This window comes from Muntiacus reevesi, chromosome 3 (genome assembly GCF_963930625.1).
Source record: "Muntiacus reevesi chromosome 3, mMunRee1.1, whole genome shotgun sequence".
Taxonomy (NCBI): Eukaryota; Metazoa; Chordata; class Mammalia; order Artiodactyla; family Cervidae; genus Muntiacus; species Muntiacus reevesi.
The window spans coordinates 107,961,427-107,980,862 of NC_089251.1; the positions used below are offsets into that span (position 1 = coordinate 107,961,427).

At 54.3% G+C, this 19,436-nt stretch overlaps 1 protein-coding gene and 1 long non-coding RNA gene across 2 annotated transcripts in view; both read left to right on the forward strand.

The window, feature by feature from the left end:
• The window catches only part of EPHB2 (EPH receptor B2), a 210,819-nt gene that overhangs the window by 146,403 nt on the left and 44,980 nt on the right, over nucleotides 1-19,436 (forward strand). The window contains exons 4-5 of the mRNA XM_065927512.1: nucleotides 10,611-10,766; nucleotides 12,063-12,398. Coding sequence (XP_065783584.1) covers nucleotides 10,611-10,766; nucleotides 12,063-12,398 — 492 coding nt within the window. The remainder of the gene's footprint in view (nucleotides 1-10,610; nucleotides 10,767-12,062; nucleotides 12,399-19,436) is intronic.
• On the forward strand, nucleotides 16,446-19,144 carry LOC136164689 (uncharacterized). Its single transcript, XR_010662393.1, has 3 exons — nucleotides 16,446-16,484; nucleotides 18,499-18,618; nucleotides 19,068-19,144. It is a non-coding gene; the product is annotated as an uncharacterized lncRNA (long non-coding RNA).

Here is a 19,436-nt window from a genome sequence, read left to right on the forward strand (position 1 = left end):
ACCACCAGGCTCGAGGCCTTGGGAGGGAGGCAGACAGTCACACCCGTGTAATCATGCAGGGGCCATGGCAAAGGGTTGGTGCTTCAGGAGCACAGAAGAGAGGCCCCAAACCCAGCCCTGGTGGGGGGCAGCACTCCAGGAGAAGGACCCACAAGGAGCTGGAGTCGAGACGTGAAGGATGAAGAGGAATTAAGCCAGGCTGGAGCTGGGACCCACGTATGAGGCAGAGGTGACCCCGAGCGCACCCGCTGGGGAGCCGGGGCGGCCTCCTGTGAGTGGAGCCCAGGGCGCCGCTGGGAGGCCGTGACAGCTGAGGCTGGCCATGTAGACCGTGCAGGCGAGGCTGACGCGGGTGCCACGCGCCACAGACACGAGAGAGCCCCGGACGGGTCTCCAGCTGGGAGAGGACGCTGCAGATGGCCGTGTGGGAGGCTGGCCCGGGGAGACCCTGGGTTCCCCCCTCAGGCAGAGAGGAAGCGTGTTAACACAACTCCCGCCGCTGCCTTCTGACTTCTGTAGTCCTGCCAGCTGCTGGCAGAGATCCAGAGAGCCAGGGTCCCAGCAGGGGCAAGCAGGGGGAGCCTGGGCATGTGGGGTCGGGGGGCCGGGGGTGTTGCAGGATGACTGACATCCCCTGGGTGGTCCCAGTAGGAGTACCGCAGCAGGGGGTTGACCTCCGAGTCATTTCTTGGGTTTAACCTGGAAGGGCAGGGCCCTCCCCCGCCCCCTTGAGAGAGGAAGAGCTAGAAGGGCCAGAAGGGGCCCCCTTCATCAGGTTGGAACACTGAGGGTCTCGGACACCATGTGAGAGGCTGGACCCTGGGGGTACAGGCTCTGCCGCTATGTCTCTGAGTGACTTTGGGACAAACCCTTCCTTTCTGTGAGCCTCAGTTTCCTAATCTCTAAAATGGGGGTAACACCTCCTGCTGCACAGGGCCATCATGAGGATGGATGAGGTTATAGGCTCCGGAAGCCCCTGGCCCAGCATCCGGCGGTGCCTGTAGACACCCAGAGATCGGAAGCTCCTCCTCCCAGCCTGGGAGCTTGCCTGCCGCCCGCGCCTCATGTGACTTTGCCCCTCGCACAGAGGATCAGCGCCCTGCCGAGCCCAGTGCTGGGGCACTGGCTCCCCTGGCTGAACTTCCGCAGCCAAAGCGGAAAGCGTGCAAAATGCTAAAGCCACTTGGCATGCAGGAGACCCCAGAACCCCGCCCACTCAACCACAAGAGCACCGCCAGCTCAGCCCCAGCGTGCGCTCAGCATAAACCCCTGAAAATACACAAATCAGTTCTTTCACAGTTCAGGGAGAGTGTAAGCCCAGGGCTGGGTGCCTGAGCGTGTCCATAGCCAGAGTCCCGTGGCTGGAAGAGGCCATGATGGTCCCAGCCCCACCCAAGTAGGCCGGAGGTGGCCTGGGTTCACAGCGCAATGGACTCGGAGCACAGCCGAGGCCTGGCCTCCCTCCCTCCCTCTTCTTCCCTCTTCTGTGCCTAGGACTCTTCTCTAGGTCCAAACCCTTCCACTACCCAAATCCAGAACTTCCTGGAGATCTCAAGGCAGGCAGGTAGGCCAGCTGCCCTTCAAACCAGGCACTACGGAGCCCAGGACCACTCCCTAGCCCCTCTGCCCACAGCAGCCAGCCGTTAGCCCTGGCTAAAGGAAGATGTGCCAGCCTTTTGCTCAGTCGTGTCTGACTCTTTGCAACCCCAAGGACTGCAGCACGTCAGGCCTCCCTGTCCATCACCTACTCCTAGAGCTTACTCAAACTTGTGTCCATTGAGTCGGTGATGCCATCCAACCATCTCATCATCTGTCGTCCCCTTCTCCTGCCCTCAATCTTTCCCAGCATCAGGGTCTTTTCCAATGAGTCAGCTCTATGCATCAGGTGGCCAAAGTATTGGAGTTTCAGCTTCAGCATCAGTCCTTCCAATGAACATTCAGGACTGATTTTCTTGAGGATGGACTGGTTGGATCTCCTTGCAGTCCAAGGGATTCTCAAGAGTCTTCTCCAACACCACAGTTCAAAAGCATTGGTTCTTCAGCACTCAGCTTTCTTTATAGTCCAACTCTCATAGCCATACATGACTACTGGAAAAACCATAGGTCTGACTAGATGGACCTTTGTTGGCAAAGTAATGTCTCTGCTTTTTAATATGCTGTCTAGGTTAGTCATAGCTTTTCTTCCAAGGAGCAAGCTGCAGTCACCAGCCATGAAATAACAAGGGCTTAATAAGTGCCTATTGAATAAATTCATAACACACCACCTCCCCAAATGGACCCGCACTCCTGAGCGCAGAGACTATATCTTCTTTGTCTCTGTATCCCCAGGTCTTATCACAAAGCAAGCGGCAGGCCAAGAATGAATGTGTATAATAGAAGTAAACGCTTGTATAGCCCTTCATATGAACCAGGCAGGCACTATAGCAAGTGCCTTCCTTCCCTTAACTCATGTCATCTTCCCAGCAAATATAAGGCAGTGTCACCATTCCCCCCTATTATACAAACATGGAAACTGAGGCACAGAGAGTTAGGGAACTTACCCACAGTTGCGCTGTTAGCCAGAGGCAGGCCTGGGATTCCGCCCTGGCAGCCAGCTCCACGGTTCAGGCCCTGGTTCAATTTCATCCATTTCTTAGGAGTGGGATCTAGACTGTGGTGAGCCGGCCTCTACTCAGAACACAGACAGATTCCCCTGGTCTGCTGGACACCCCCGGAAAGAGAGAGACACTGCTTCCCCACCCCGAGGCCTGGCACATGCGGCCTGACAGCACTCCACTCCCCTGCCCATCAGTTGTTTGGGGATTAACCCGCAGTCTCTGGGCAGAGAAGGGGGAGCTGAGCGGCGGGCTAGCCAGAGAGGCTTCGAGGATCGCTCTGTGCCAATTAGCAGCCCTGCCGTGCCAGGCCCAGATGGAGCCCCGCCTCGGCCTGACTCAGGGCTCACTCGGTCAATTATCACCTATCCCCAGAGCCCAGGGGGCAGGCAGGGAGAAAATCTGTTTTCCCGTAATCCTCTCTCCTCCTCCCGGCTGACTGCCATCCCCGCCTCGGGTTGCCTGGCTGAGGGCTCCGGGAATCTGCAGAAGGCAGGTGCTGCCTGCCCACTTTGGCTCCAGGTCCTGTGTTTGGGGCCCAGGCTTTGCCCCTCTATCTTGCTGAGCGACCGCAGCAAGCCCTATCCCCTCAGTTGGCCTGAAAAATGGTCTCCAGCCCTGACACTCCACCACTTGATAATTCCTGTAACCGGTAGTACCTGGAACCACAAAGACCTGGAGTCAAACCTCAGTTTTGCCATTTAGTAGCTGTGTGACCTTGTGATGTTCACTTACCCCCTCCAAGCCTCAGTTTCATCATCTGTAAAATGGGGGTGATAATGATAACCTACTTCAATGAGTGGTTGTGTGGATTCAGTGAGAGAACCCATGTAAATCACTTGCACTGGGCTTGTCACCCTGAAAGCACATAATAAAGGGTGATTATTATTGTCCCTACATGCTGAATGAGTAATAACAGCTAAGGTTTATATAGCACTTGCTGTATATCCTAAGCACTTTATGTGTGTTAACCTATCAAACCCACAGCCCCTAACCTCAGGTTGCTCACAGTCCAGTTAGAGAGACAGACCTGCCTTCACTGGGCAAACTGAATTAACTGAGCACCTTCTATGCACCCTACCCTGTACTAGGTGCTCAGGATGTAGATTAAAGCCCCGGCCCCAACCTGAGCCAGGGTTCACCAGCCGGGGGGTGGTGATGTACAGGTGAGGTCTAGTGGTGGGATGGGCTGGGGTTTGCTGGGCTGGCTCACAAGAGCTGACTGTGGGCATTTCTTCCTAACTCAGTGTTTAGTTATAGCTTGGTGGTAGCTTGAAATTTGCCCTGGTGGGAGCATTTTCACCATAGCAATTGGCAAACACAGCAAATCAGGGCATTCCCCCCACCTGCCAAATAGCCGTTTACTGGCACACCACTGTCCGTGTAACCTGTACCTGATATGCTGCAGTGGAGTCTGAGTCATCTGCTGTGGACAGCGGAAGGCCTCCCAGAGGAACACATGTCAGCCGCACCAATCCAGGGGGATCAGAGGATGGGGGAGGTGGGCATTCAGGTACAGGGACCGGTGTGTACACGCCCGGGGCATCCAGAGACCTTCAAACAGAAGAGAGAGGTGACAGACAGATGGGGCTAAGCATCCAGGAGGGTTTGTCTGGGACCGTGGCTATTTCTGGGATGCAGAACTTCCAGTCTGAAAACCAGGGATGACTCGGTCTCCCTGGTGGACAGGCCCATGGGAGGACCCATGGGGGAAAGTGAGACGTGGAGAGAGATCTGAGCCTTGAGGCAGTTCTGGTGAAATTGGCATGGTAACGGTGGTACCCAGCCTGGCATTTACTAAGGCTTTTCTCGCCCGCTGTCGCATACAATTCTCACAACACCTTGTAAGGGGCATGTCTGTTCCCTCAAGAAATGTATGCTGAGCACCTACTATGTTCCCACCGCTCTGCCAGTTGCTAGGCAACCAAGGAGAACCAGACCAACCAGGTTCTTTTCCTCTCCGGGTACTTCCAAATACAGGCAAAGGACAGACGGCACACAAGTTGATAAGCCATTTCCTAATATGATTGCAAATTGTGATGAGGGTCAGTGAAGGGAATAGAGACGAAGGGGAGAGTATCAGGAAGCGGCAGGAAGGCCCCAGAGCCGCCCTTCCAGGCCTAGGTGCGTGCATTCTTTCTGAGCACGTGGGGCGCCCGTGGTGAGCTTGAGCTGTGATTCCTTCTCATGAAATCACTCCAGCTACTGCAGATGATTGGCAGGGAGGCCGAGGTGGAGCCAGAGACACACTCAGAGGCCTCTCGCCACGTCTAAACCACGCAGGGGTCGGTTCCCTTTCCAGGGAGGAGACTGAGTCTCCAAGCGGGCAGGAGACCTGTCTGAACCCACACCTATCTGGGGTAGAGCCACCCAAGTTTGTGACCTCAGCTGTCTCTGTTTTCTTCCCACTTCTGTACAGGAGACTCAGGTGTTAGCAGTTCGGTGCCTTTCCCAGCTGAGATGCTAGGAGCAGTGTGGGCCCTGGGGCCCTGGGCAGCATGGACTGGGGGCTGCCTCCGACCCCTTTTCTGTGTGAGAAGAGGTGACTGGTAGGGGGCTAAGACCCCAGCACACCCTCATCACAGTGTACACCTGGGATCAGACTCTGCCTCTGCTGCTAAAGGGCCACGTGTTATCTGCCCCTCTGTGGACCTGTTGACTCACATGTCAAGCACAGCAGCTGAGCGGATGCCCGCAGGTCCTCACTCCCTCCATCCATCACTCGCTAGGTACCCAACATCGTATTGGGCGTTTACAGTCATACTTACAGATGTGCAAGTAGTTTAAATAGGCCCCTCAACCCTTTTGGGGCGGGGGTTGCTTGGGGAAGACATCCCGGAAGGGGATACCTGTGCTGTCCTAACGGGGCGTAAGGGTGTGCCTGGTGACAAAGGGAGGGCATCCCAGGTAATGAGGGCAGGAGGGACACAGGCGTGGGGGTGGGCTGGGGGAGGGAGGCGCCATGGGCGGTGGACAGTGCAGCGTCAGGCTTGGAGCATTGGGTGCTGAGAGCGGGCAGGTGCTGGCTCTGGGGTCCCAGGCATCCTGAGGAGCTTAGGGAGCGATCGTGGATTTTTCTTACATAGAAATTTTATTTTGATATAATTCACATTACCATAAAATTCACCTCTTTAAATTGTACAAGTTAGTGACTTTTTTTTTTTAGTATTTTCACAGAATTGTGTAACCGTCACCGCAGTCGACTTTAGAACATGTTCGTCACCTCAGAAAGAAGCCCCGTAGCCATTAGCAGTCACTCTCCATTCGCCGCTCTCACCAGCCCCTGGCAACCCCTCAGCTACTTTCTGTCTCTCTAGACGCGCCCCGGTCTACCCATATTCATATAAATGGAAGCATGCACTGTGCGGCCTTTGTGTCTAGCTTCTTTCACCAAGCACGATGCTTTCAAGGTTCATCCATGTTACAGCGTGTATCAATACTTCGTTCCTTTTTATGGCTGAATAATATTCCATTGTATGTGCCATTGTGGATTTTCAAAGGATGCAAAAAAAGCCGGCGCTTTGGAAAGCTGGCTCTGGAGGGTGGGCTGCAGGTGGCCAGATGGCCATGAGAGGCTCAGGAGTGGGCAGAAGGGGCTTTCCGGATGCCCGCGGAGGGGGGCGCAGCTGAGGAGAGCCAGGGACAGGCCCTGCTGAGGAGGGAAGGCCTGGTAATTGATTGGCCACAGCGGGTGAGGGAGCGGAGGAGTTCCCCAGGGCTCCTGGTGACCAGGTGGAGAGCGATGCCATTTCCCAAGACCAACGGGCGGTTTTTAAGAAGCCCAGATATACAGAAAGTACAGAATGTCCCGCGGGAGGGCTGAGCGGTGGCCAGGCAGGAAGCCTGCTGTTGGAGGCAGACTGGGGCATCAAAGAAGGGGACCGGGACATGGCGATGCAGGGAGGCCAGCCGGGAAGGTGGTCCAGATGGAGGGGCTGGCACAGCACGGAGCGGAGAGTGGGCAGTCACCCACTGGCCAGGCCCACGGAACCGCCAGCAGATGGGAGAGGCGTGTTAAAGCTGGGCAGGCTCTCGCCTGGGAGGGAGCCAGCAGGATCCCAGCCTTGGGACCAAAGCCTTTGGCCTCTAGCATGTGGCCCTCACGGGATCCCCGTGGCCCATTCTACCGCAGAGCACACTGAGGCTCAGAGAGGTCAACCACGCAGCTAGAGCCAGGGCTGCAGCCCGTGTGTCTGGACAGGACATTGCCGAGAGGCCGAGATGGCAAGGCTGTCCCTTCATCCATCCAGCAGGGGAAGGCTGGTGCCTAAGAGGGAGGGCGGGCAGGGTCTCCAGGGCCAGCGCAGCAAAGCGCAGCAAGCCCTGGACTGGCGCCCACAGCAGAAGCTGCCAGTCCCTGCCCAGCACGTGTGGACCATCGGCATAGTGCAAGTCCCTCACAGGCAGAACAGTGTGGCGGTTAGGGATGTGACCTCCGCAGTCAGACCACCCGAGATCAGATCCCAGCACTGCCCCTGTAAGCCCACATCCTCGGAAAACTGCTTCACCTCTCTGCTTTCTTTCCCTCATCAGAAAATACTACCTCTGATGTAGGGCTGGGTGGGGTTTGGATCCGTTCCTATGGGTTAAGTCCTTCGAACAGGGCCAGCACCTAATGAGTGCTCAATAAATGCTGTGCGTTTCATATTTACGCTCCGGAGCCCTGGTTTTCCCCTCTGTGTGATGGATGAGGCACCTCCTGCCACCCTCCTCGTTGGGGTCGCTGTGGCCTGGCTGGTTGCTTCAAGGTACGGTCTTTCCCTTGTCCGGCAGCTCCTTAAGGACTGGGCTGAACCTGGTTCTTCTCCAAGATCCTGGCAGGGCCTGGTCAGGGTGGCACCGGCCAGGGCTACAGAATTGGGGGGTTGCCACCTGGAAGCTCCCCTGCAAAAGGCAGGCAAAGTAGACCCCAGGGGGAGCGAGGGTGCTGTGTTTTAGCACCCCTGGGGGAAACGCCCTTTGCTTCATCACGGAGACTTCCCTGAGATTGGAACTGCAACCCCTCTCTGACCCTGGGCCAGGCACTGTTCATCACATGCAATCCTTCATGGCTCCTTTCGGAGGTAGACACTTTCTTACCAAGGAGAAAACCGTAGTTCAGAGAGGCTGAACCACCTCTCTGAGGTCACCCAGCAGGCTGGTGCTTGAACCAGATACAGCTTACTAATGCCAGGAGTTGTTGAAGCAGTTTTGCCTGAACTGACCCAGGTAATCCTCACAACAACTCCAGGAGGTAGCTGCTATTGCCCCATTTTACAGATGGGGAAACAAGCATCTGGCTCCAGGCCAGAAGGCAGGCACAGGCGGAGCTGGGGTTCGCTCAGCAGCCTGCACAGTAAGCTCCGCTCCTCCCTGCCTTTCGGCCGATATAGTCCCCGAAGCCCAGGCCCTTTCCGCTTCAGCAGGCGGCTTCGGGGAGTATGTGTGGGGCAGCTGCTCAGCGCCAGGCTCTGTGCTAGGTGCAGGGGACGGAGCCGTGGATCAGACATGGCTCAGTCCTGGGGGAGCCAAGAACAAGGCCAAGAGAGTCCCCTTGATGAGTAACTATGACAGAGGAGTAAAGCACCCTGAACTCAAGTCACGTAAGGTGGTGATCCCCAATGTTTTTGTCACCAGGGACTGGTTTTGTGGAGGACAAATTTTCCACAGACCAGAGAAGGAGTGATGGTTGTGGGGTTATTCAATTACATTTATTGTGCACTCTATCTGTATCATAATTACATTTTGATATATAATGAAATAATTGTGTGTGTGTGTGTGTGTGTGACTCTTTTTGACCCCGTGGACTGTAACCAGCCAGGCTCCCCTGTCCTCGGGATTTCCCAGGCAAGGATACTGGAGTGGATTGCCATGCCCTCCTCCAGGGGATCTTCCCGACCCAGGGATTGAACCCTCATCTCCTGTATTGCAGGCAGATTCTTTACTGCTGAACCACCAGGGAAGCCCCTGAAATAATTATACAACTCACCATAATGCAGAATCAGTGGGAGCCCTGAGCTTGTTTTCCTGCAACTAGATGGTTCCATCTGGGGTGACGGGAGACAGTGACACCCAAAGTATGTCCAGTCTACTCCATCATCTTGTTTGGTTGCTATCATTGCAGAAAATCCTGCTTCACGTAGATAGGATGTTGGAAATAGAAGCAGGCTTTTCAGTGCTTTTTTGGCCATCTCAGGATATTCCAACTTGACTTGAAGCCAGAGTGTGTGGAGATTTGAAGTTGTCTCAAACATACTTTTAAGGCCACAGTCATGTGCAATCTCAAGTGGTAAGGCAAGCAATGGGGAGCGGCTGTACCTACAGATAAAGCTTTGCTCCCTCACCTGCTGCTCACCTCCTGCCATGCAGCCCGCTTGCTAACAGGCTGCAGACGGGTGCCAGCCCATGGCATGGAGCCTAGGGAACCATGTAAGACTAAGGAGAGCAGCGTCTCTGAGGGGTCTGGGAGGAAAGAAAGTTGCTAAGACTTAGACTGGACTGGAAAAATGATTCAGGGACATCTATGTGAGCCATTTATAATATATGAGGAAACTAATGCTCAAAGAGGTAGAGTTACTTGCCAAAGGTCACACAGAACATGGGCATGGAATGCAATCCAGGTGAAGCCCCTGGCCTCTGGGCAGTTCAGCCACATTTCATCCCCAGGAAGAGCTTGCACATTGCACAGCTCTTCCTGGTCCACCTCTCACTTACCCCTTGCTTGACCCCCAACCTGAGGCACCATAGGAGAGCTGAGATTATGAACCCCAGAATGCAGAAGAAACTGAGGCCAAGAAATGGGCAGGACCTAGACCCCAGACCTCCTGATTTCCAATCCAGGGCCAGGAGGAGGGTGGGGGGCTGGGTTTGCACGTAGGAACACACAGGAGTGGACACCTCTTGAAGAATCTAAGCGCTGAACGTTAGGCCCTAAGTTCAAATCCTAAACATGCCCCCAGCGCAGCGAAGAATGCCGAAACCCCAGGGGGAAACCCAGCTTGTATAATGCCCACCAAGTGCAAACACTGCCCTCCTCAGGCTATCCCTGGTACTGCAAGCCCTCTTTACTAAATAGATCAAACACCTGCTGTTAACAGCTACTATTCATTGGACATCTATACTGTGCAAGGCCTCGGGCCATGTGCCTCGCATATTTATGCCAAATGTTCACAATGGCCTTCAGAAATGGGCCTTGGCATAATTTTGCTTTTCCAGTGACTCAGCGGTAAAGAATCCACATGCATTGCAGGAGATTCAGGAGTCGCGGTTTCGATCCCTGGGTTGGAAAGATCCCCTGGAGAAGGAAATGGCAAACCACTCCAGTATTCTTGCTAGGAAAATCTCATGGGCCTGACGGGCTACAGCCCATTGGGTCACAAAGAGTTGGGTATGACTAAGCGTGCACACATACACACACACACATCATAATTTTACTAAAAAAGAAAACAAGTCTCAGAATGGGTAAACTATTTGTCTGGGCCACACAGCTAGAAAAAGGGCCAAACCAGAACTCAGACTCAGGTCTGTCTGCTTCCCAAGCCAGCCTTCTTTCCTGCTCTCCCACATCACCTCTCTACATGCCCTGTGCTGGGCTAGGACTTTTCTCCTGCAATGTTATCCTCGAAATCACCTAGAACCCAGGAATCTAGGTACAAGAATCAGAGCCCAGCCAGCCATTAGTCAACAAGCCTGGACCATGGCCACTGCCCTAGGCTTCGTCACACTCTTCAGACGAAGTCGGGATTGGTCCTAGAAGCTGTGGTACAGCCCACCTGCAGGAGGAAGGGATGGCTGCTAGGGGCCCCAGCTGAACTCACAGACAGCTTCAGAGACAAACTCCAGCTTCAGGGGAACCTTCTGGGCATAGCTGGGACTGCCATGTTGGGGCCTGGAGACCCTCAAGAGCTTTCAGAGGTGAGGTTCCCCATCAGTGAACCCCACTGTGTGGCCCCTCTGGGACGTTGCATGGTCCTCCCGCAGCTTGTGGCCTGAGTTCTCATTTGGTTTCCCCAGTGACTCTCCTTGTGTTCTCTCCAGGTTGCCCATCTGGAACCTTCAAGGCCAACCAAGGGGATGAGGCCTGTACCCACTGCCCCATCAACAGCCGGACCACTTCAGAAGGGGCCACCAACTGCGTCTGCCGCAACGGCTACTACCGAGCAGACCTGGACCCTGTGGACATGCCCTGCACAAGTACGTCCAAGGCCCCCGGAGGGGCATGCCCGACCAAGTCCCGAGTCCACCTGCGGGAACTCTCAGAGGGTGGGGTGGCTGTCCGGCTCCAGTAACCTTTCCTAAGTGAGGGGCAGCCAGGCACCTGGTGGGAGGGGAAATGGAAAACTGGCTAGAAAGGACCATCCTGGGGTGGTCGTGCTGCCAACCGCAGACACCGCAGAGCTGGCATCTGGCTCCTTACCCCCTTCTGCTAACTCACATGGAGGACGAAGTCAAGGTCTTGATTCACAAAGGGACAGAGAATGGAAAGCTTGGCAGAAGAAGAACCAACACAGGTGGGGTCTGTGGTAGAAAAGGCTTCCCAGTGTTCTTTTCTGGCAGCAGTTGCCTGGATCACAGGCCAAGTTTCTCCAAGAACAGGGTGACTGCGAGGGCCATGTCACAACCCCGTACCAGACAGGAAAGGCAGTCAGCTGCCAGTAGCAGAGAACTGACCCCTGTAACTTAAACCCTAAGACTTTATGCTTGGAAACCCAAAGATAGGCAACCCTTGGGTAATGCGGTCACTCCATGAAGTTCCCCAAGACCCAGCACTTTCTTCTGCTCTTCCAGCCGCAGCAGGTGGCTGCGGGTCACATCCACCGCATTCCACCCTTTGGGTCACATCATGATCCAACATGGCTGCTGAAGCTCCAGCCATCACACACATTCTCAGTCGTGGAAAGAGGGAAAGGGATAAAGGGACCTACTATAGCCATCTCCTTTTAAGAAAAAGTCCTAACTGTCAACTTCTGTATATCAGTGGCCAGCACTTAATCCCAGGAGGCTGGGAAATAAGAGTCTTTAGTTGAGCATATTGCCACCTTGAATAAAAGTGGGTCCTGTCATAAGGGAAAAGGGGGAAATAGATGTTTATTGTTTGGTCACTCAGTCTTGTCCGACTCTTTTGTGACCCCACGGTCTGTAACCTGCCAGGCTCCTCTGTCCATGGGATTTTCCAGGCAAGAATATTGGAGTGGGCTGCCATTTCCTTCTCCAGGAAATAGATATTGGGTGGATATAATTCCAACTCAAAAAGACTGTCCCTAGTAAGGAACACCAAGGAGGGTGGAGTCCGGGGAGAAAGGTTTGAGCAGGTGGGTACAGTAGGATGGAGAGTTATATTCTAGAAGCATGTCTCTTGGGTGGCGAGGAGAAAGGGTTTAGAGGAAGGCTTTGGGGAGGCCTAGGCTGGAGCCAGGGCAGTGGGCTCAGAGCGGTCTCTTGGGGAATGCACCCCCACCCCCACTGACAGACCCCTCTCCCCCACCCCAGCGATCCCCTCCGCGCCCCAGGCCGTGATCTCCAGTGTCAACGAGACCTCACTCATGCTCGAGTGGACCCCGCCCCGGGACTCGGGAGGGCGTGAGGACCTGGTCTACAACATCATCTGCAAGAGTTGCGGCTCTGGCCGGGGCGCCTGCACCCGCTGCGGGGACAATGTGCAGTACGCCCCCCGCCAGCTGGGCCTCACCGAGCCGCGCATTTACATCAGCGACCTGCTGGCCCACACCCAGTACACCTTCGAGATCCAGGCCGTGAACGGCGTCACTGACCAGAGCCCCTTCTCACCGCAATTTGCCTCCGTGAACATCACCACCAACCAGGCAGGTAAGCGGCTTCGGATGCAGGCTCCCCGGGCGGCGCTGTGCCATGCTGGGCCAGACAGGTATCCTGCCAGCCCTCGTTAAGGACTCCCTCACATCTGCAGAGCACTTTCCTCTTTTCCAAGGCTGTTCATGTGATATGGCCACCTGGGAGAGTCAGTGTTACCTCTCGGCTATGGTGGCATTTATCATAATCGCTGGCATTTGTTGAGCGTGTATTCTTGAAGATGAAAGGAAAGCTGCTATAACAAAAGGGCCCAGTGTTCAGTGGCTCCAAGAACACAGAAGAATGTTTCTCTCTCATGTAAGAGTCCAGGGGTGAGCAGGCCAGGTCAGCAGGAGCAGCTCTGATCCACCTGGAGTTTCAGGGACCTGGCTCCCTTCTCTCTTGTCTCACGAGCCTCCACGCTCCTCGTCGGCCTGTTCGAAGCTGAGTCGCGGGCTTGTCTGCTCTCTAACCTGTACAAACGGGAGAGACAGGAGACCGGGGCAGCGGTATGTTTTAAGCAAGGTAGGCAGAAGCGGCGCCTCCCACTCTTGGGCACGGTCCACTGGAAGGAACGTGGTCTCGTGGCTCCCCAAGCTGCAAAGGAAGTCAGGAAACATCATCTCTCCCAGCCTAACTTAAACCTCCATCGCAACAGCAGGTGAGGAGACAGACTTCAGTGGCCATCTAGCAGTTTCCACACGTGCTTTTTCTGAACCTTCAGCCCCGTCCAGTCTAATTCCAGCAAAACTCTTCTCCCCAGGCTTACCTTTAATAATTCCTCTGTGACCCCCATGTGCCCACCCCCATCTTCTGCCTTGGTTTCCTTTACAACAAAAAAAATAGTTGCCAAATGATGCATCCCACCACCTCCCCTCTCCTTCCCTCATCCGCCTTCACTCCACGGCACTCACGCTTCCAGCCCCACCTCTCCACCAAGGCCGTTGTCCTCAGGCTCACCTGGGACCTCCAGATGGCCAGGTCGAAGAGACCCTTCCCAGTCTCATCCCCATCCAAGGGACACGCGAGATTTTCCAGCATTTCATGGTTCCTGCAGTTCCTTCAGAAGACTGTGGTTGGCCCTCTGAGTGTGCGCCTTAGTAATTTACTCAGCAGTCTTGGCAAGGCCCTGCTGTGAGTGTGGTCTGGGGCCCATCTCAGTGGGGCGAAGGGAGACCAGGCTCCAGGACAGACAGTGAGTGAGCTGGGCATCCAGAGATGGAGGTCCAGGAAGCCTTCCAGGAGGGGGCAGAATTTGACCCACAGTTTGAAAGACTCACAGAGTTTTGAAGGGGGTGATGGAAACAGATGGGACTTTGAGAGGAAGAAAGGGCATACACATGCACATGGAAGGAGAGGCGGCAGCCAGCTCCACCTGGTTGAGGGGTGTTTTTATACATGACCTCACTGCCACCCACCCCCCGGCCTTCAGGAGTAGGAGGCATCTGTGTTCCCATTTCACAAATGGTGCTCAGAAAAGTTGAGTCACAAAGCTAGGCAGGGTGTGAGGCAGAAATTGACTAGGTCTAACAGACTCCAGTGCTCAGCGCCATCGAGGGTGCCTCCGAGGAACCGTGGACTGGGGGGATCCGACGAGTGTCCATGTGCGAGTGTGCACACTTCTGCTACGTCTGAGCTTGAGTTCGTATGCCTGAGGGTGGCTCAGCCCATCCCTGTGTTTGTGTCGTAGAAGGAGTGTGGTCATGTTTGTGAGTGCTCGTGGTGTTGCTGGGCCGAGAGGGCACGTTTATGAGCGAATGCTGCAGCCCTTGTAGGCTCGTGGGTGCATTTAAGCCCGCCTCAGATGGGGGTCCGGATGGAGCTGACTCAAGGCGGGCAATCTGAGAAACCCCTCCAACGCCAGCAGCTGTTGGCAAAGACACGTGGCAGGTTATGAAGCCTTGGTTCTGAGTCTCTCCAGCTTGACAAAGCCCTTGAGGTAGGGAAGCCCAGGCTCCCAGTGCGGGGTGGAGACAAGGGAACTCTTTTCAACTGGGAGAAGCTAGAAATTCCCCAGAGTCCCTGGAGTTCTTTCCCTAGGTGTGCAGTCCTCCCCTGCGACCATTCGGGATCCCCAAGAGTCAAACTGCCTACTTAACAAGGCTCAGCTTGCTAGCAGCAAGGGCTGCTGGAGTGGACCCCTCCTGTCTGGAGCTGGAAGTTCCCAGAGAATAGAGGCGGGGCAGGGTGGAAATGAGGGCCCCAGAGAGGAAGGTGCCGGGGGAACCCTCAAGATTAAAGGCAGGAGCAGTGAGTAACAAGCCCTGGGTTAGTCGCAGGGGGACCCGAGTTTGAAACCCAGTTTTGTCATTCCTTTGTTTTGTGACTTTACTGTATTGGTCAGATATTGCTGCGATAACGCTGTATAACAAAACCACCCCCAAACCCAGAATTTTACCATAATAACATTCATTTCCTCACTCACTAGTCTGTGCATCAGCTAGGGTTTATCTAATCTGCACCAATCTGGGCAGAGCTCCAGAATGTGGCTGAATTGGGTCAGTTCTATGTGTCTCCCCATCCTCCTTGGACTAGCAACTCCCTGGGCTTGTTTCTCTTGTGGTGATGGTGGGAATGTAAGTGACTGAGCGATATCAGGCCACATAAACCCATGCCACCGCCTGTGGCACAGTGGTCCACAGTGAACGCAGCCTCCAGGGCTCCTTGGAAAGGGTGTGGGTGTGAGATCCTGTTACAAGAGAGGTAGAGCTGAGATCCGCCATCTAACTCATCACACTCAAGAAAATCACTTCCTCCCTTTGGACCTCAATTTCCCCACCAAATTGTTCATCAGAAGTCCATGAGAGGGACTTCTCTGGTGGTCCAAGAGTTAAGAATCTGCCTGCCAATTCAGGGGACACGGGTTCCTTCCCTGGTCCGGGAACTAAGATCCCATGAGCCATGGAGCAACTAAGCCTGTGGGCCACAACTGCAGACCCTGAGCGCCCTGGGGCCCGTGCTCCACGGGAGGAGCCGCTGCAGGGAGGGCCCCTGCGCTGCAATGAAGGGTAGCCCCCACTACTCACAACTGGGGAAAGCCCGCGCACAGCAACGAAGCCAGCTCCACCAGTAAATAAATAATTTTTTTTAATCTATGAAAGCTTTTCCAGAATGCAGGTCCTCTGACCCCACCTCAGACCTGCTGGATCAGAACCCCAGGAATAAGCCCTGGGAATCAGCACTTTTCACAAGTGGCTCAGGTGTTTCTTACCATTAGACTTGGGAGGGTAAAATTTAAGTGAATCCAAACCCCTGCTGAGAAAGGTCTGTATAGTCAAAGCTATGGTTTTTTCCAGTATTCATTTGTGGATGTGAGAGCTGGACCATCAAGAAGGCTGAGTGCCAAAGAATTGATGCTTTCGAACTGTGGTGTTGGAGAAGACTCTTGAGAGTCCTTTGGACTGCAAGGAGATCCAACCCAGTCCATCCTAAAGGAGATCAGTCCTGAATATTCCTTGGGAGGACTGATGCTGAAGCTGAAGCTCCAGTCCTTCAGCCACCTGATACAAAGAGCAGACTCATTGGAAAAGACCCTGATGCTGGCAAAGATTGAGGGCAGGAGGAGAGGAGGGTGACAGAGGATGAGATGGTTGAATGGCATCACCGAGCCAATGGACATGAGTTTGAGCGAACTCCAGGAGACAGTGAAGGACAGGGAAGCCTGGCCTGCTGCAGTCCATGGGGTCGCCGAGTTGCACATGACAGCAACTGAACAGCAACAAAGCCCCTGAAGCCCCTGAAGCCCTGGGGCTTTCTGGGCCGTAACCACTCTTTCCCCATCCTCTTTGTTCCAAGCCCTGGGACAAGCCCCACTGTCTCTCAGGCATCCAGAGCCCAGCTGAGGGCTATGCAACCACACACACCCTCACCACATCCTCCCCTTCTGCCAGAGGAGGGAACAGAGAAGTGGAGCCATTTATGCAAAGTCCCACTACTAAGTGGCCTCAACTAGAGTTTGAACCCAGAACCGTGTGACTCCAGATCTACACTGGAGAAGACATGGCTCCTGCCATTGAAGATTTCTGCTGTGGTTGGGAAGATGAGACCTGGCTGTAGTTTATGTACAATAAGGCATGAATGAGGACGCAAGGAGGGGTCTGGGAGGTGAGGGAGAAATCATTTCCTCCTAGGGAATGGGAGAAAGGCATGCTATGAAAGGCTTCCTGAAAGAGGAGGCATTTGAGCTTATCTTTGAAGAATGGAGGGAGGGGGAGGTCTTCCCTGGTGGCTCAGACGGGTAAAGGAGCTGCCTGCATTATAGGAGGCCCAGGTGCAATCCTTGGGTTGGGAAGATCACCTGGAGTAGGAACCCACTCCAGTATTCTTGCCTGGAGAATCCAGTATTCTTGCCTGGAGCCTGGCGGGCTAGAGTCCATGGGGTCACAAAGAGTCAGACACGACTGAGCTGCTAACACTTTTACTTTCTTTGAAGAATAGAGAGGCTTCTAACAGACAGAGATGGACTCAGGCAGGGAAGAAGGTATCCCGGGAGAAAAAAGAACAGGAGGCACACTGGCGGGGAATTTTCCTTTGTCTTCCTCTGAGGCACTCAGCTCCTCTGCCACAGGACCTTTGCACATGCTGTTCCCACTGCTTGGGATGCTTTGCGCCTTTCCCCCTTCCTCCTGACCTTAGCTCATCTTCATTGACCATCCTGACTCGGTCACATGCCCCCAGCACCACAGCCCTCAGCTTCCTGTGGCTGGGATTTTAGTCTCGTGTCTGTGATCATTTCGTTCCTGTCTGTCTCCCCAGCGTCAGTACTCGGCAGTACACTATGGGTCCCTTCCCCTCACTGTGGTTTTCCTGGTGCCTAGATGGGCACACACCGCAGTGTGTGCTTCATGAGCAGCTGCCAAGGGGTCTAGAAAAGCGTGGAGTGAGGAGAGGCGTGGAGAATTCCGATGATGCTGGAAAATAAGACCGGAGACTGGATTTCCAGACAAATGCATTCAGTGCTCGGTTTTAATCAGACCCTAAAATTCAATATATAAATAGCTAGCTCATGGCCTTAAAAGGAAAAAGTATTTCTTTGGGGCAAGTGATTGGGGCTGGCTTGCACTCCCTTGGCATTTACGGGGGCCAGAGCTGTCTTCTGACTTCATAAAGCCATCACGCTGACTTCGAACCACACTCAGCCATTCCAGAACGCCTTTCTGCCTGTGTTCACAAGTCCTCTTGGTGGGGAGTGGGGGTGCCCAGAGGCAGGAGACCAGGCTTGGCTGCATGTCCCCACTTGACGGTTTAGGAAACAGCATTGGCTGAGGCGCGTGCCTGGGCTAACTCAGCTGGGACAGAGGAGGAGGCAGGGTTCAGTCTGGCTGTGCAGAACCCATGGTTCTCAACAAAAATACAAGCCAACACGGGGACAGATGGGGAGAGGGAAGGGGAGCCTTGGCGAGGGCGTCAGAGGATCGGAGGAGAGCCTCTCTCAGGAGGTGTCACGGGAGCCGAGATCCAGATGACAGGGCGGAGACAGCCATACAGACCTAGGTGCATGCAGCATCTCAGCCACATGGGGCTGGCCCTCTAGCCTGCCTCAGTACTCTGGGTGGCCCTCCAGGGCTGCAGCGGTCTCACGCTCACCCCAAGCAAGCCCTGATGAGCCGCGTCTCTGCCTGGTCCCACTGGTGGAGAGAAGGGTCTGGGCTTTGGAGTCAGGCAAACAAACCTGGTTTTGAATCAAGCCTAGCTGCTCACAGGCACATAGGCCCAGACAAGTCACTTAGCCGGCATCCGATCACATATTCCTCCTGGGTATCACCACACTCTCCTGTGGGGTGCTGTGAGCTCAGGCTCTCAAAGTGCCTCAGAGGCTGCCTGAAATGGTCATTACTCAAAAAGCAGGGATCGGGACTTTCCCGGTGGCCCAGTGGTTGGGACGCCACACTTTCAATGCAGGAGACGTGGGTTCAATCCCTGGTCGAGGAACTGAGATCCCATGGCCAAAAAAAAAAAAAAAAAAATACAGGAAGTCTAAACACACAAATCATCCTATATTCACTCTAATCATAATAATAGCTCAATTTGGCAAGTGCTTATTATTTGCCAGATAACGAAGTCCTGGATGATAAATCTCCCCAACCTCAGTAGGTTCTGTTATTCTTTTATCTTACAGGTAAGGAAAGGTAGGAGTTAAATGACTTGCCCACCTTCAAGTCACTGGCAGACCCTGAATAATGACATCACTGCGTACTCAAGGCTCAGTGCTGAAACTGGAGCCAATCCTTCTGCAGAGGTGGGGCAAGGCGTGTGCCTGGACCTGCCACACCACCGCTTGGCTGAGGCAGTGCCGCCTTTGGGGCCACCCATACTGAATGACCCGTTAGGAAGATTCCCCCATCCTCATGTCCTAGGGAGTCATGGGGGGAAAAGAGGCATCAGTGCTGGGCTTGACAAACTCCACCCTCACGTAGCACGCCCCTTTCCAAGCTATGGGATCAGGCTGTCTAGGGACCCTTACTTCCTTGAGCCTCAGAGTCTTCCCCTTCCAAATGGATATGTTTTCATCATCCCAGCTTTCCAAGATCGTTGCCAGGTTAGTAATAATGTGGTAGAAGCCCTGGGCACAGTACATGGTAGCTGGGCTTCGAATGAAATCAGAAGGGGTGTTAGGTTCCTGTTGCTGCTGCAACAAGATGCCACAAGCTTAGCAATGGAGAAAGAGATGTCGTTTTTGTCTTACAGTTCCATGGGTCAGAAGTCTAGGCTGAACTCAAGCGTTCGCAGGACTGTGTTGCTTGCTGGTGGCCTCACTCGTTCCGGTGTTAGCAGAATTCAGCTCCCTGTGTTTGTAGCAGAGACATCTCCGTTTCCTTGCTGACTGTCATCTAGGAGGTTCTCTAGCTCCCAGGGGACTCTCTCTGGTCCTTACAGAGACCCCTCCCCACCCCACCCCCGCCACATCTCAGAAGCAGCAACCGGGCGTCAAGTCTTCCTCATACTCTCACTCTCTGGCCTGATTCTCATCTGGGAAAGATTCCCTCCTCTTTTAAAAAGTCAAGTGATTAGACTGGGTTCACCTGGATGATCCAGGATAATCTCCCATCTCAAGGG